Source organism: Falco biarmicus, chromosome 10 (genome assembly GCF_023638135.1).
Source record: "Falco biarmicus isolate bFalBia1 chromosome 10, bFalBia1.pri, whole genome shotgun sequence".
Taxonomy (NCBI): Eukaryota; Metazoa; Chordata; class Aves; order Falconiformes; family Falconidae; genus Falco; species Falco biarmicus.
The window spans coordinates 21,840,402-21,853,004 of record NC_079297.1 but is presented as its reverse complement, the minus strand read 5'-3'; the positions used below and the strand labels follow the sequence as shown (position 1 = coordinate 21,853,004).

The window sequence follows — 12,603 nt, the reverse complement described above, 5'->3', positions numbered from 1 at the left end:
ACAAGGAGCCCAAGCATCACCGAGAGCATCAGTCTTCTCCATTTCAGAAGGAAACAGTGTCACATGCTCTCCTTTCTCATTTTAGGTCTAAAAAGATTATTGGCTGCCATGACCTTCCTTTATAGGAAGTTTTATGGAAAATGGCTCTCCCGTTTTATTTCTAGCAAAGTTCCTCTGTGTGTTTTGTACCTAGGACCTATCGTTTTCCACATGTCTAAGAGTCTATCACAATCGTCCCAAAGAAAATGAGGTCTCCAGGCACTGGGAAATTTCAAATGGCAGTCGCAGTTTGTCCAACTTTTAACCAAAACTTACTGAAGAATTCATGTATTTCCTAGATTTGGAAGAAGCCATTAGTAAAAGCTCAGTTTTCTATGACAGGGTTGTCTCCCCTCTCTTCTCTGTAAACATCTGTAAGTTTCTGCTGTCTAGCTAGCCGATGAAACCCAAGGTGGCTTAACGGCACAATGTAAAATTCCACCTCCCTCCCCTTTTTCTTTTAAGTACTTCTTCAAATCCTCAGACCGCTGCATCTTCACAAGTTCCCCACTCTGCAGAGTACTCCCATGCGGACAGGAGCTGAACCTCAAAAGGGTATTGCATTGAAAAGAAATGCAATAAACAAGCAAAACAAAACAAAATCCCTGTATTTTCCCAAGAGGTCTTGCATGCTTTTTTTTTTTTTTACATGTATCTTACTGGCAAGGCATCCTGACAAACACAGCAATGCTGAGCCGCAAGCAGTAGCAGAACGGAGAGAACTGTTTTTCACAAACATGAAGGAACCACGCTGCACTACAACGGCTGCTCTACGGACCTTGTACTTGGGAGTTATTTTATGATTCAGAAACACGTGAGACACAGAGACGTATGTGATAGAGAACCTATTACTACCATAAGTAAAATTTCCCAACTGTTAATTAATTTTACCAATAATAACAAGCCATGTCTTGCTTATAGTTTGAATTTTACTAGTCCAAACTTGTCAGACATCCACTTGACTTTTTTCCCTGCAAAACTAAAGCAGAAGAGACTCCCATAGACCGAGTAATATTTTAGCTTCCTCTTGAATAAACTGAGTAGTCTGAGCTTCTCATCTTTCCCATTGAATAATGGTTCCTGTACCATAATACTTAATGATATTGTTCTTTTCTGAACCCTTTCCACATTTCTTTCTAATGACTGTTTTTACATGATGTACTAACCTCTTCCTATTTCTAGCAGATGTAATTATAGCTTATGCTCTCAAAATGGCATTTGTCTTCTTCGCAAAACACAAGCTCCCAATGCATTGCTGTAATTTCCTATTCTCCATCCACCTTTAGCCCTTCTTCAATCTTCTAGCCTCTCACTGCAATCCACCTTTCATTTCTGTATGTGTGATCTCGTGTTCAGCTTTCAGGCATGCAGTGACCAGAACTTACTGATATTGGACTACGCTATCGCCAAAACCGGCTTTTAAATCATGTGCTGCCCTGCTTACCCTGTGAGCAGGGGACTGAAGAAGAAAACAGCCCTTTTCCCCCCACAGTTGCATGCCAAGTCCATAGCAATCCTCAGCTGAACCCTTCTCCTGATTCCAACAAGCTCTGTACTCATACAGATACTGAGAATTGTGCGGCAATGCTTAGAACCATCCAAACTGCTAAGAGATGAATCAGTTACTAAGTACGGGCAATCAATGATTTCACTATGGTCTCTGAAAGAATTATGAAGCAATCTACTAGAACATTAATCCTGTAGACTGAGAAGTAATCAAAATGTCACCGCCACTGATCCTGTCACTCATTAATGTTTCTCTCCATGCACAGCTTTGTTTCTACTCTGTTGAAAGATTTGATTTACAAAGGAAAATCCTGCATAACTAAGTTAATAGCCACAAACATGTTTTTCAGATTCACAGTACAATTTTCAGGCATGCTTCTGGAACAGGTTATTGAAAGGTATTTGGGTGTCTAACACTGCCCCCCCCGTCAGTAATTTGGCATGGGAACACTTTTCAAAACATCTAGCCGGGATTTTCAGTGCTTCCACTCCATATTTCAAAACAGTTTGAAGAGAATAATTCTGCCTGAAATTAATGACAATTTAGGTTACATTTTCACAGAAATTCAGGTATTCGGTATGTAAAATTATAGCTAGAGAACACGTTGCCATTACTCAGTTTTGCCTGATGCTCTGCTGCCTTTTGAATAGACAAAAGAGCTGTGATTTCTCACTTTGCCTGCTCACCTGCAGCCCTTCTCTAACTGCCTCCAGAAGATAGGGGATGATGGAGTAGTTCCACAAGTCAGTAAACCAGACTCTAGAACCATCTACATCTATCGGACAGGAGAGGAAGAGCCGTGGACCTGGAGAGGGAAATCAAGATATTACACTCAAATCATGATACGTATCAAAAATAGGATCAAAGAACAACTTCCAGTTCTCTGGAAAAAGCAGCCAAGAATGAAAGAACATAAGTAGCCAGCTGGTGAATTGCTCTTCCTGAGAGCTCAAAAATCCTCTGAATCAACTTGAAAAACTACAGCCTTCAAGGTGAAAACAATTAACCAGATTTCATAACACAGTTCGTACCCAGGACTTAGAAAAAGGAAAAAAAAGAAACTTCTCGTACCGTTTGCCTGAGAGTACACTGCCATCTAAAAGTGGGGCTTTTAAAGAAACATTTTTTACCTGATGAGGCACAAGGAAATAAAATACACCTATTTACATCTGCCTGGGCATATGGGCAGAGCACTTACCAATAGTAACATCAGAGGAGCTGTGAGCCTCCAAGAATTTGTTCAGATGTTGCCAGACCTTGGGAATCCAATCAATAATTTTAACCAGCTCTGCATTTCTCATCCTGCCGCTGATCTCTGTTTCAATGAGCTTTCTTCTCAAGAAACGGCCGAGAAAGCCTTTGACCGGCTCAGTGTGGTTAGCACATAGCACCCATCTATGGCAGAACAACAGAAAAGTCCATTACTCCTCCTTCATGCTACTGAATGTAATTATTCTGGACTAAATTTTTCTTATTATTTATTGCTGCTGTTGCACTGCTGATCATCAAAAATAGCTAGCTCAGTCCCTTATGTTTCCTAGGAGAAGTTATTTTGGAATGATGAGTTCACTAGATGAAATAATTTGTATTGTGCGTTGTTTCAGCTTATTTCTCATTTGGTATCCACCTTGCCTAAATATTGTCTTATTTAAAATTTGTTAGAAGATCAAATATCTTAACAATCCTCTGAAAAGTGAAAGTTTTACGAACCACATTTACTTCAGTAACAGCATCGTAACAAAGCTGCACATGTTTGGGCAGCAACTAATAGCAAACAGTGTTTCTCTCTCGGTTTGCTATTTCAGCTGGTAAGAATAATTTCAGATGCCTCAGTAGCCCTTACTCCCTTGCCAGCCCACAAACATAAATGAGAAACATGAATAAACAGTACCTGAAATTATGGTGAAGTTGAAGATTAGGTGTTGAGGAGGTGGCTTGGTTCATTGTGCCAATAATATACGGACTATCAAAAAAAAAAAAAAAGTCAAGCAAATCAAACCTGTAAATTTTGAAAAGCAACTTTTCAGCAAGATCTCAACATTAAAAGAAGTTACTCAAACGTCTTTTGTCAAAGAAGGTTTTTGTAGCTACTTATAACCAAATCCTTCACTGAGGATCTGACTTCTGAGAACATCAAATTCTGAAAGCAGAACAGAATTCTCAAAGCAGGATCTTTCACTAAAAATGGGTGGTTAGTACTGAATATCTTCTGCAGGCAGAGAATGCAAATTACCTAAACCCTCTAGGACTTTTTTATTACTGATTTCAGAGGAATCGATCATTTCATGAAGGAAAAAAAACCCTCCTCTGAAGCGCTGTCTGTGATACAGACAATCCAGCCACCTCAGTCTGCTTTACAAGCAACCCAGAGTCGGGTTTTGCGGTCACATTTTGCAGTGGCACTGGTCTGACTGCAGCACTGAAACTGGGAGTGTGTTCTCATATTATTTCTTTACCATTTGTGGTACTTGCAGTTTAGAAGTCCATTAAAGATCTCTCCTAGGGAGCTAACGTGATGCAAATTATCCAGGATGATTACAAGAGGCATATCCACAGCGTTATTTTCACTGTTACACTGGTCTGCTAGGTTGGACAGGTATTGGCGGAGTTCCTGCAAAGCATATATAAAGAAAAGAGAAAAAAAAAAAAAAAAGAAAAAAAAAAGAAAGAGTTTTCTTCATATTCCTTGAAAATTCAGTTAAGATATATAAGCTATGGCTTTGTAACGAAATCTGAAGCAAAGGTGCCTGGTATGTTACAAATGCACACATTTTCCATAGGAAAACAAAGGAACAGGGTTTACTTTCTCTTTTGTAGGTTATGCTGACGATTCCAAGACTATATCAGAAAACCTGAGTGAGAAAAGTGCTTTAAAGAAGGGTAAGATTTTGTCATTTGATTTATGTTTTTTCATTTGTGCTGTCCTAATCTGACACAGAGGTGTCTGAAACGTATTTTTCTTTATTTTCAGGAACTTGTTCAACTCTCTATATACCAAATCAAACTTCGCCTTCGAGCTACGTTTGTTATAGCTTCTTGCAATTGTGTTTCCATCAAAACACAGCCGATAACATTAATCTGGAATACAGCATCCCTCGGCAGAGGCCAAATTCAGATGCCTTCCTTAATGCCATGAAAGAGGGATGAGCTTGCGGGGCTGCTGCCTGCCTGGGTGTGGTTGAAATGCTCTCAGCAGCTTTAAAGCATTTATTCCATAGCATGCCTCAAATTATACCGCTGGCCTACAACCACAATTTCAACCATCCCTTTCCTCCAGAGGAAAATGTGCCTAAGGCCATAAAATATACAGCTTTTTTTTTTTTTTCTTCTTCTTTAATCTAGATGTTCATGGAGGTATATTCAGCAAAACCAGCAGCACATAAAAAACCAGAGACATGCCTTACCGGCACAGGAATGTGTCTGGACAACAGTCACTTCAAACCCAGCACACACAGATTACAGCTGCTGATACTTGCAGCTGCAGAAACTCCTGACAGCCTAGAGATGCATTTGAGGGTTTTTGGAAAAATGCCCACATGCAATAGGGATTGCTTAAGTTGCTGGGAATTTTTATGCAGGTGTTTTAACTTCCTGGGCAATCCTCAGGCTCCTAACCACTTGAAAACTCCTAACACCTTTAGGTGTTTCGATATACACCTGGAAGCCTGCTGTTTCAGGCCCATAATCAGGTGAATCTGTCGTTCTGAAAACCTTAAAAATATTCCCTTCAGGATTAACATCATGCTTTAAAAAGAAAGGCAAATTTAAAATCAGCTTTTGGTGGATTAATAAAGGAGGAGCCTCTCATTTTTGATATATGGTAGCATTAATTGTGCAAAGACGGTTTCTGTGTCCTCACCTTACTGGATTTGTGGTCCACATTGAAGGTTGCAATAATGCCCTCGGCCAGCTCCCTGCCCTCTCGAAGGACCATGTACTCAGACAGACGGTTTGCAAGATATGTTTTGCCAGTGCCACTGGGACCGGATAAGATAATCCGTCTGTGTTCCATCAGGAGAGAGATATAACGCTGCAGTATAGGCTTTGGGATCAGTGATTCAAACACCAGACCGTCCAAACTGTTCTCGCAGATACCTGCAACAGGAAAAGATTCCTCATTTAGAGGGATTCCCAATTTTTATCCAAATCACCTGTGTTTTTAAAAGGTTACAGTTTGTTTTTTTTTTCTTTTTACTAAACAGTTGCAATGCTGCAAAGCAATCCCATTAGTGGAGTCTGAAGAAATCAAAATTAGTTAAAATGACTAGATAGCCAAACCAAGAACTGAAAAATGTGATTTTGTGAATGTACCTGGTCCCAGCAATAGTAGGAGAACCCCCCAAAATAACTCTCAGAACCAGCAGATTTAGACCTGACCTGACCAAGCCGTATCTCACTTCAGAGACAAATCCCCTCCCGCTCTGGTACCCCTCGCGGTGCAGAGGAGCACACATAAAGCTGGTGAAACAATTTCAGAGATGACCTGTGGGCTTAGCCCGGATCCTCCTTCAGCTTTCTGTTTGCAAAGACTCAGCTGCACCCTACCATGTCTAAGGCCCTAGGCAACCTGCCACACTAAATGATTCCAGGCCACGTTTTTCACACACAACCCATCCATTTTATGGTATTTTGCCACGTACAGTGCGCATTCATCCAGAATTTACCTGTTTACTTTTGAATTGCTAGGCAAAAAACCCCAGCTATCATCAACTCCCCCTACTTTCCCAAACGCTCGTAATTAAACTCCTTCTCTGTATGCTGATAGTTATCGCTTCTAACATAAAACTCCTGCTGATAAGCATTTACGCAATGTCAGCAGTCACTTTAGGCAGAATTGGCTCAGGGAAAATACACAGTGCTTCAAAATAAACAGCAGCAAGGGAAGTTGGCAGATCACACGTAGAAATGTTTGCACCTCAATGGTTACTTGGAATATTAAATATTTATGTAGGCAGCTTTATATCTCAAAGGTATATGTAACTGATTCTCCATAAATTGATTAAATATGTTTCTATTTTATTGAAAACTGTTATCACATACGAGCCTTCAAAGTAGAACTCAAGCCAATGCAAGTTAAACATAAAATCAGATCGCAGCTTTACAGATATGCCCAGAACTCAAGCAGTATGTCAACTGGGATTTACTATCAGACAATGTATATTGTAAGCAAGCAAAATACCCCGGGTTCACAGCAAGCCTCAGTAAATTGAGATATTTCATGGCTTATTTTGTCTTCCTGCCCACTGATTTGCTACCCAAGGTAACTGGGTTTTTTTACACCAACTTTCAAAAATCCAACTGCTTTCAGTCAAATGCCACAGCCAAATTTCCAAGTTGAGCTGCAGCGTGTTTGGCAATGCTCTCAAACATGCTACCACCGGGAGGCAGATCTATGGTGTAGATTTCACTGGTGTAACTTTGAGCAAACTATGTACATTCAAACTGCAGCAGCTGAGGGTTTTCCCCCTCAAACCTAGTTTCAAAGTACAGTTTTCATATAAGAATGGTTCTCTGGAAATCAAATGAGAAACCACATGAGAAATACAAGCATTAAATGCTTATCAGTATGAGATAATGAAAATGATGAGAGTTCTGAAAACCACACATTTTGAAAAAAATCCAGATTTTTAGGTGTCCCACGAATTCTGGGATGCCTCCTTACTAGTGCCTAAGGGGGGACTCTTCAGCGAGACCAATCAAACAAGATAAATCAGGATTTTTTTTACTCTGCATGAAGGAAATAAAAACTATAGCTGTTACAAAGAGGTAATGAATTTCTGAGGCTTCATTCATTTGGAAGGAACTTTGCTGCTCAAACTCCACTACATCCCTTGCGGTGTGATATCTTTGCTACGACAACTCCAGGCATCAGTTCAAGGTATGTGGAGAAAACTGCTGTGCGTGTAATTATTCCTACTGTTACAGACCGAAAATTTGCTCAATTTATGGACTTGGCATACTCAAAGTGCTGTCTTTATCAAGTAAAAATAGAAGGACCAATAAATAAAAGGTAGGGACGGGAAAAAGAAACACAATAAAACGTTTCTACTCCTCTGAGCTTCTTGACACAGCAAGCTTTGATAAAACTGTAATTAGTGAGAACTACAACAGACAGGTCAAGCGTAATTACCTTTGATGGTAACAGAAATAGTGTTGTTTTCTCCGACTAGATAGCCACAGGGCAACAGCTCAGGTGTCTCTGCACTATTAGTGCGTTTGATTTCTCCAATGCTGTAGCCCAGAACACTGTCTGAATTCAGTCCCAGCTGGCTGACGGGATCCACGTGAATGATATACTCCTAGGATGAGAAAGAGACACGAAAAGTTACCCAGCACTGAAATCTCTGTGACTTTGCTCTAGGTTATAATAGTAACAATCACAGCAAGTTAAATATTGCTGGGTACCACCAAAATGTAATCGCTGAATGCAGGCACACAGTGAATTGTACTCGCTAACCTTAAACAGCCGTCTTACAACCCCATCCAGAACATCCCATTTGGTCTTGCCACTGACCCCGATGCAGCCTATGAGGAAGGTGCGAGGCCTCGAATCCTGAATGCACAGAAATGTGAATTTAAGTTAATAAAATCCTAAACATATCAGACAAGTCTGTTTAATGTAATTAAAATGCTGCTGCTTTTTTTTTTCCTCTCTTTTTTTTTTTTTTGATCACGGTGCATCTTTACCACTCTATATGGTGAATTCTGAATGCTACATGAAATCCTCCTTTTCTACTAGACGTTTTCTACAGTGTTGGAGTAAAAAAATCTAAAGGATACTTAAGTAGTACTGATGTTAAGTAAAAGGTATTTATTAACCAACCCATGAACAATTCAAAGATCTCCGAGAGGATTACAGCTTAGCAAAAAGACAGAAAGACTCTTAGGAAAATTCTAGGCAGAAAAAGCTCATGGCATGTTCACTTTTCCACGCCTTCACAATCAAGTATGTTGCATTTGCAAGGTTTATCTTATTTACTTCAAGAAATGCTGCTGTGAACATAGATAAATGTGTGTGTATATCTATATATATATCTCTCTACATGTACACAAACAAATATAAATTATATATGGCTATATGTATGAATAGTATAATAAAATAATAAATAGTGTAATAAAATAGAGGCAGCTTATATAGAACAACTTCTTTGTTATGTTTGGTACATCACAGCATTTTAGTTGATAATTTTGTTTCTGATTTCTAAGGCAGATAAAAAACCCAAATGTACCTTGTTTTTCTATTGTCCTTCAGCTGCATACACTGTGAAACATTCAATGAAGAAAACCTGATTTTTATCGTAAGACTTCAAGTTCAACTAAAACATAAGGAATCATTTCCACATGGCACCTTTACTGACTGCGGGCACAGTGGAGTCCAACAGAATTAGCAATATAGTTTTCCTGTTAATTGGCTTGTCACAGGCTGTCATTATTAATACAAAATTGGTATTTGATGGAAAGAGCTGCTGAGTCATTTTATTACAGATTATTCAAATTTTTGTCCTCCCCTTGCAAAAGACACCAAATTATTTCTTGAACACACTTCTACAGGTACTCATGAAGTGAGACGGCGAGGTCAGCGCTTCGTGAAGATTGTGCAGCACGTATGCATGCAGTACGCACGTGAGGTGGGCTGCAATTTTGCAATATCTGAAATGTATTTGGGTACTCAGTATTCTTTCCATTACTTGTGAATGGAGAATGTCTGAAAGATGGCATTCCAAATGGGATACTTGTACCAGAGAGGACAACTTGAACTAGAACGGTAAGGTACGGATCTCCCAGTCTAAATCCATTAAGTTCTTCTAGAATATTAGCGCTTCTAGCATGTTGGTGCACCTTCTATCGACACATTGGATCATTTTCATTATTAGTTAAATTTTATTGAAGTTTAACAGAAGGACCCAAGAGCTTTGTGCAGTTTCTGAGATATCTTAACCAGGTGTTATCCCAAGGCACAGATTAGCCTGCTAACTTCCTTGATGCCGAAAGAGTGGCCTTTCAAGTTCTCAGAGTTACTACTGAAAGGCTTAAATTTTACATTATCACCTACGCCTCCGATACACAGTCTAGTCTAGCAATCCTGTGTTACTGACACAGTTCATGGCCAGCGCTGATGCACCAAAAAGAAACTGCAAAATAAAAAGCTACGAGTCCATGAGACAACCTGAACCAGCAGCGCTGACTCTCAGCAGTTCCATTCAGGTGGGAGGGAGCCAAGTGCCTTGTCTATCACTAGTGATACATCAATGAACTATTTTGCCGAGAAAATTTTGAAAAGCCTTTTGCAAATAAAAGCCTCCTAAACAAATTGGATTTGAATTCTCTGGCACGTGCCAAAGTCACTTACATCTTAAAGCTGGGGACGAAACACAACTCACCTCCTTCCATTTCATTTCATCTTGAAAGCTGACGACTATTTTGACGTGCCTGCCTCCTTCTTTCCGGGCAGAGCCATCTCCAGTGTCATCTAACAGCATGTCTGCGAACAGAAAACATCAACAGCTTCACAGCTGTATCTTAATAACAACGAAGACTATTCTGGTTTACACCAACACATTTATTGCAGTCAACCATGACACATCTGGGCTTCGCGTGCCCCCAGGTAAAACACAAGAACCATGTTTACTGACTTCCCTCCCAACTACCAGTATCACTCCTAAAAAGTGAAGGTCATTGAAAATTATTAGTCAGTTACTCTGTATTTTCCTTCCGATGATATATCCCCTGGCGAAAGTGCACCATTAAATGGCTTTAAACATGACTCTCCGCAGCTGAGGTCATAATTGGACAACTCCAACCTAGGGCGTAGCAGAACTATGACGACATTTTAAAAGACAGCTTCGTGCCAGCTCCTGACATATTTCCACACCTCAACTGTTAATAATTTTCATGCTTTCATTTTTCCATGGCTAACCAAAGCAAATCTTCCCAGTGCAGGATAAAACCTGCCCACAGCCTTGCTCATTAAACTCACCAAGACTGGTTGACTCCGTCAGGTTCAAACTGTGTTGAGAGAGACCCACTGAATGTCTTGGGGAGGATGAAATGGAAACCTGAGATTGAGCCCTGCTACAGCTGCCATGGTTTTCAGATTTCAGCCGATCGTTTTCTGCTTTTAGTTTTTCAATCTCACTCTTGAAAAGACAAGTCAGCAGTTAGAAGGCACAGTGAAAGACGACAACAACATAACTAACTTAAGAATAAAAAATCGTTTAGCAGAAATGCCATTTCATAATATATTTTTAACAAGTTAATGATTTTAATTCTTACAATGTCCCTTCCATGAAACTTTTCAAAGTATAGGAAGCGTAAATAGGGGGGAGTTCACTAAGTACTGAAATGCAGCTACATTATGGGAGAGAGCACGGGAGCATTTTAAGAGGTTGCTGATAATCGACAAAATGATCTCCCTGAAGGTCTTTAGGGTTGGAACAGAGCTGCAGAGTTGAGGGCACCAGAATTCATGTGTTCCAGCTGACTTTTAATGAAGGTACAATATGTTTAACACTGGCACAAAGCTAAACACAACTATTTAGTAACCATTCAAAAACTTCAGATTTACCTTCTTGCAGTTCTCTACTGTGCAGCAGGCTGGCCAGCCTTTAACACACCGCCACAGACCGCAGCATTTGGGGCGGTTATGCCTTACCTGCATTCTGTTCATTGCCTCCCGAAGCTGGTCGAGCTGATGAGCAGAGCTAAGGGCTTCTAGACGAATATCAGTCAACTTCATCTCCTTGTCTCTCAGCTCGTTTCGTAACTGCATGACTGTTTCAGCTTCACTGTCAGTGCATTCAGAAATACTGGAGAAGATTGAAAAACAGACGCTGAACAAGACCATTTGTTACTTTTCAGGTGGTGCTTCTCCAGCTTTTATTAGTAAAGGAGAAAGAAAACCTTTTTATTCTGCAGGAAGCAGGCAACAGTTTTGGCTTATTGAATTTGTGATACCATAAATCAGATATTAAATAGGTCATGGAAATATTAGAGACTAGTGAAATATATATGTCTGAGGGTTATTTTTCTTTAATCAGCATCTGAAACAGAATTCGGGAAATCATCTTCTGCTGGATAATCTTCATTTTTTTTTCATGGCAGTCACCATAAAGGAGAACTTCTAAAGCCAAAATCTAAATAAATTAAGGGGGTGCAGGCAGTAACAGCAGCTGGTTGGAGATTGATGAGTTTACAGACAGATTTAAAGCTCACCAGGTGTGCACAGCTGGGTTTCCCTGAACTGTTCTGGAGGGCTTTGGAACTCTACACCTATTCAAGCGTGATAAATTCCTGCTTGCTTTAAAGCACTCATGCTTAAAAATTTTTTGGTGGCATTTTTCTTCCCTACTCCCACAAAAAAAGATTCTGGGTGAGTAACATTTCAGCACATTCATAAGTATCTATATAAAGATCAACTACACAGCTGCATGCTTTGAGGGAGATACCATTTAAAATGTCTCTCCCTAAATCAGGTTAATGAGAGACGCTTTCCCCACCAGAAACCCAATAAGCCAAAACACACAAGTTTTATTTGTGCTCTATCCTTCCTCCAGTTCACATATTTACTCTTTTCTCCTGTCAAGAGATGTATGCACGTAGCATTTTAACTGACGATAGATGGGATCATCATTTGACAAGCTTCTGGCCTTAGATTTCTGAAGCACAATTTGCTCTAGTCACCAAAACCTCAGTGAGTTAGGCTCAAGAAACTGGAGAAACTTAAAAAAACCCACAAAACATGGGGGATTATCTTCTGTTACTAACATTTCATCGCTATTATATGGCTGGAAACTATTGCTATTGTTTTCACCTCTTCATGTGAAAACGAGCGATGGGCAAAAATTCAAGTCTGGGTACTTACTCAAATGCATTTGATCTGAAATCAGGCTGGAAGCTTTGCATGCCATCTACAAGGTCACACGGCTGTCTGGCAATTACATGTTGCACAATACTGCCTCTTACAACTTTCTGTATATTTTTTTTTTCCTCAAGTGACGAAGCTACTCATAGAATTAACGTAAAATCAGTTTTACAAAGTTTTCCAAGCACATTCTAAA

The 12,603-nt window shown here is 39.8% G+C and overlaps 1 protein-coding gene across 8 annotated transcripts in view; it reads right to left on the bottom strand.

Moving 5' to 3' along the window:
• The window catches only part of NAV2 (neuron navigator 2), a 410,478-nt gene that overhangs the window by 7,212 nt on the left and 390,663 nt on the right, over positions 1-12,603 (bottom strand). For all 8 annotated transcript variants that reach the window (XM_056353345.1, XM_056353346.1, XM_056353339.1 and 5 more), the window contains 10 exons: positions 11,199-11,352; positions 10,524-10,683; positions 9,928-10,028; positions 8,004-8,099; positions 7,677-7,845; positions 5,406-5,641; positions 4,003-4,157; positions 3,438-3,509; positions 2,745-2,941; positions 2,233-2,351 (listed from right to left, as the gene is read on the bottom strand). In XM_056353345.1, coding sequence (XP_056209320.1) covers positions 2,233-2,351; positions 2,745-2,941; positions 3,438-3,509; positions 4,003-4,157; positions 5,406-5,641; positions 7,677-7,845; positions 8,004-8,099; positions 9,928-10,028; positions 10,524-10,683; positions 11,199-11,352 — 1,459 coding nt within the window. The remainder of the gene's footprint in view (positions 1-2,232; positions 2,352-2,744; positions 2,942-3,437; positions 3,510-4,002; positions 4,158-5,405; positions 5,642-7,676; positions 7,846-8,003; positions 8,100-9,927; positions 10,029-10,523; positions 10,684-11,198; positions 11,353-12,603) is intronic.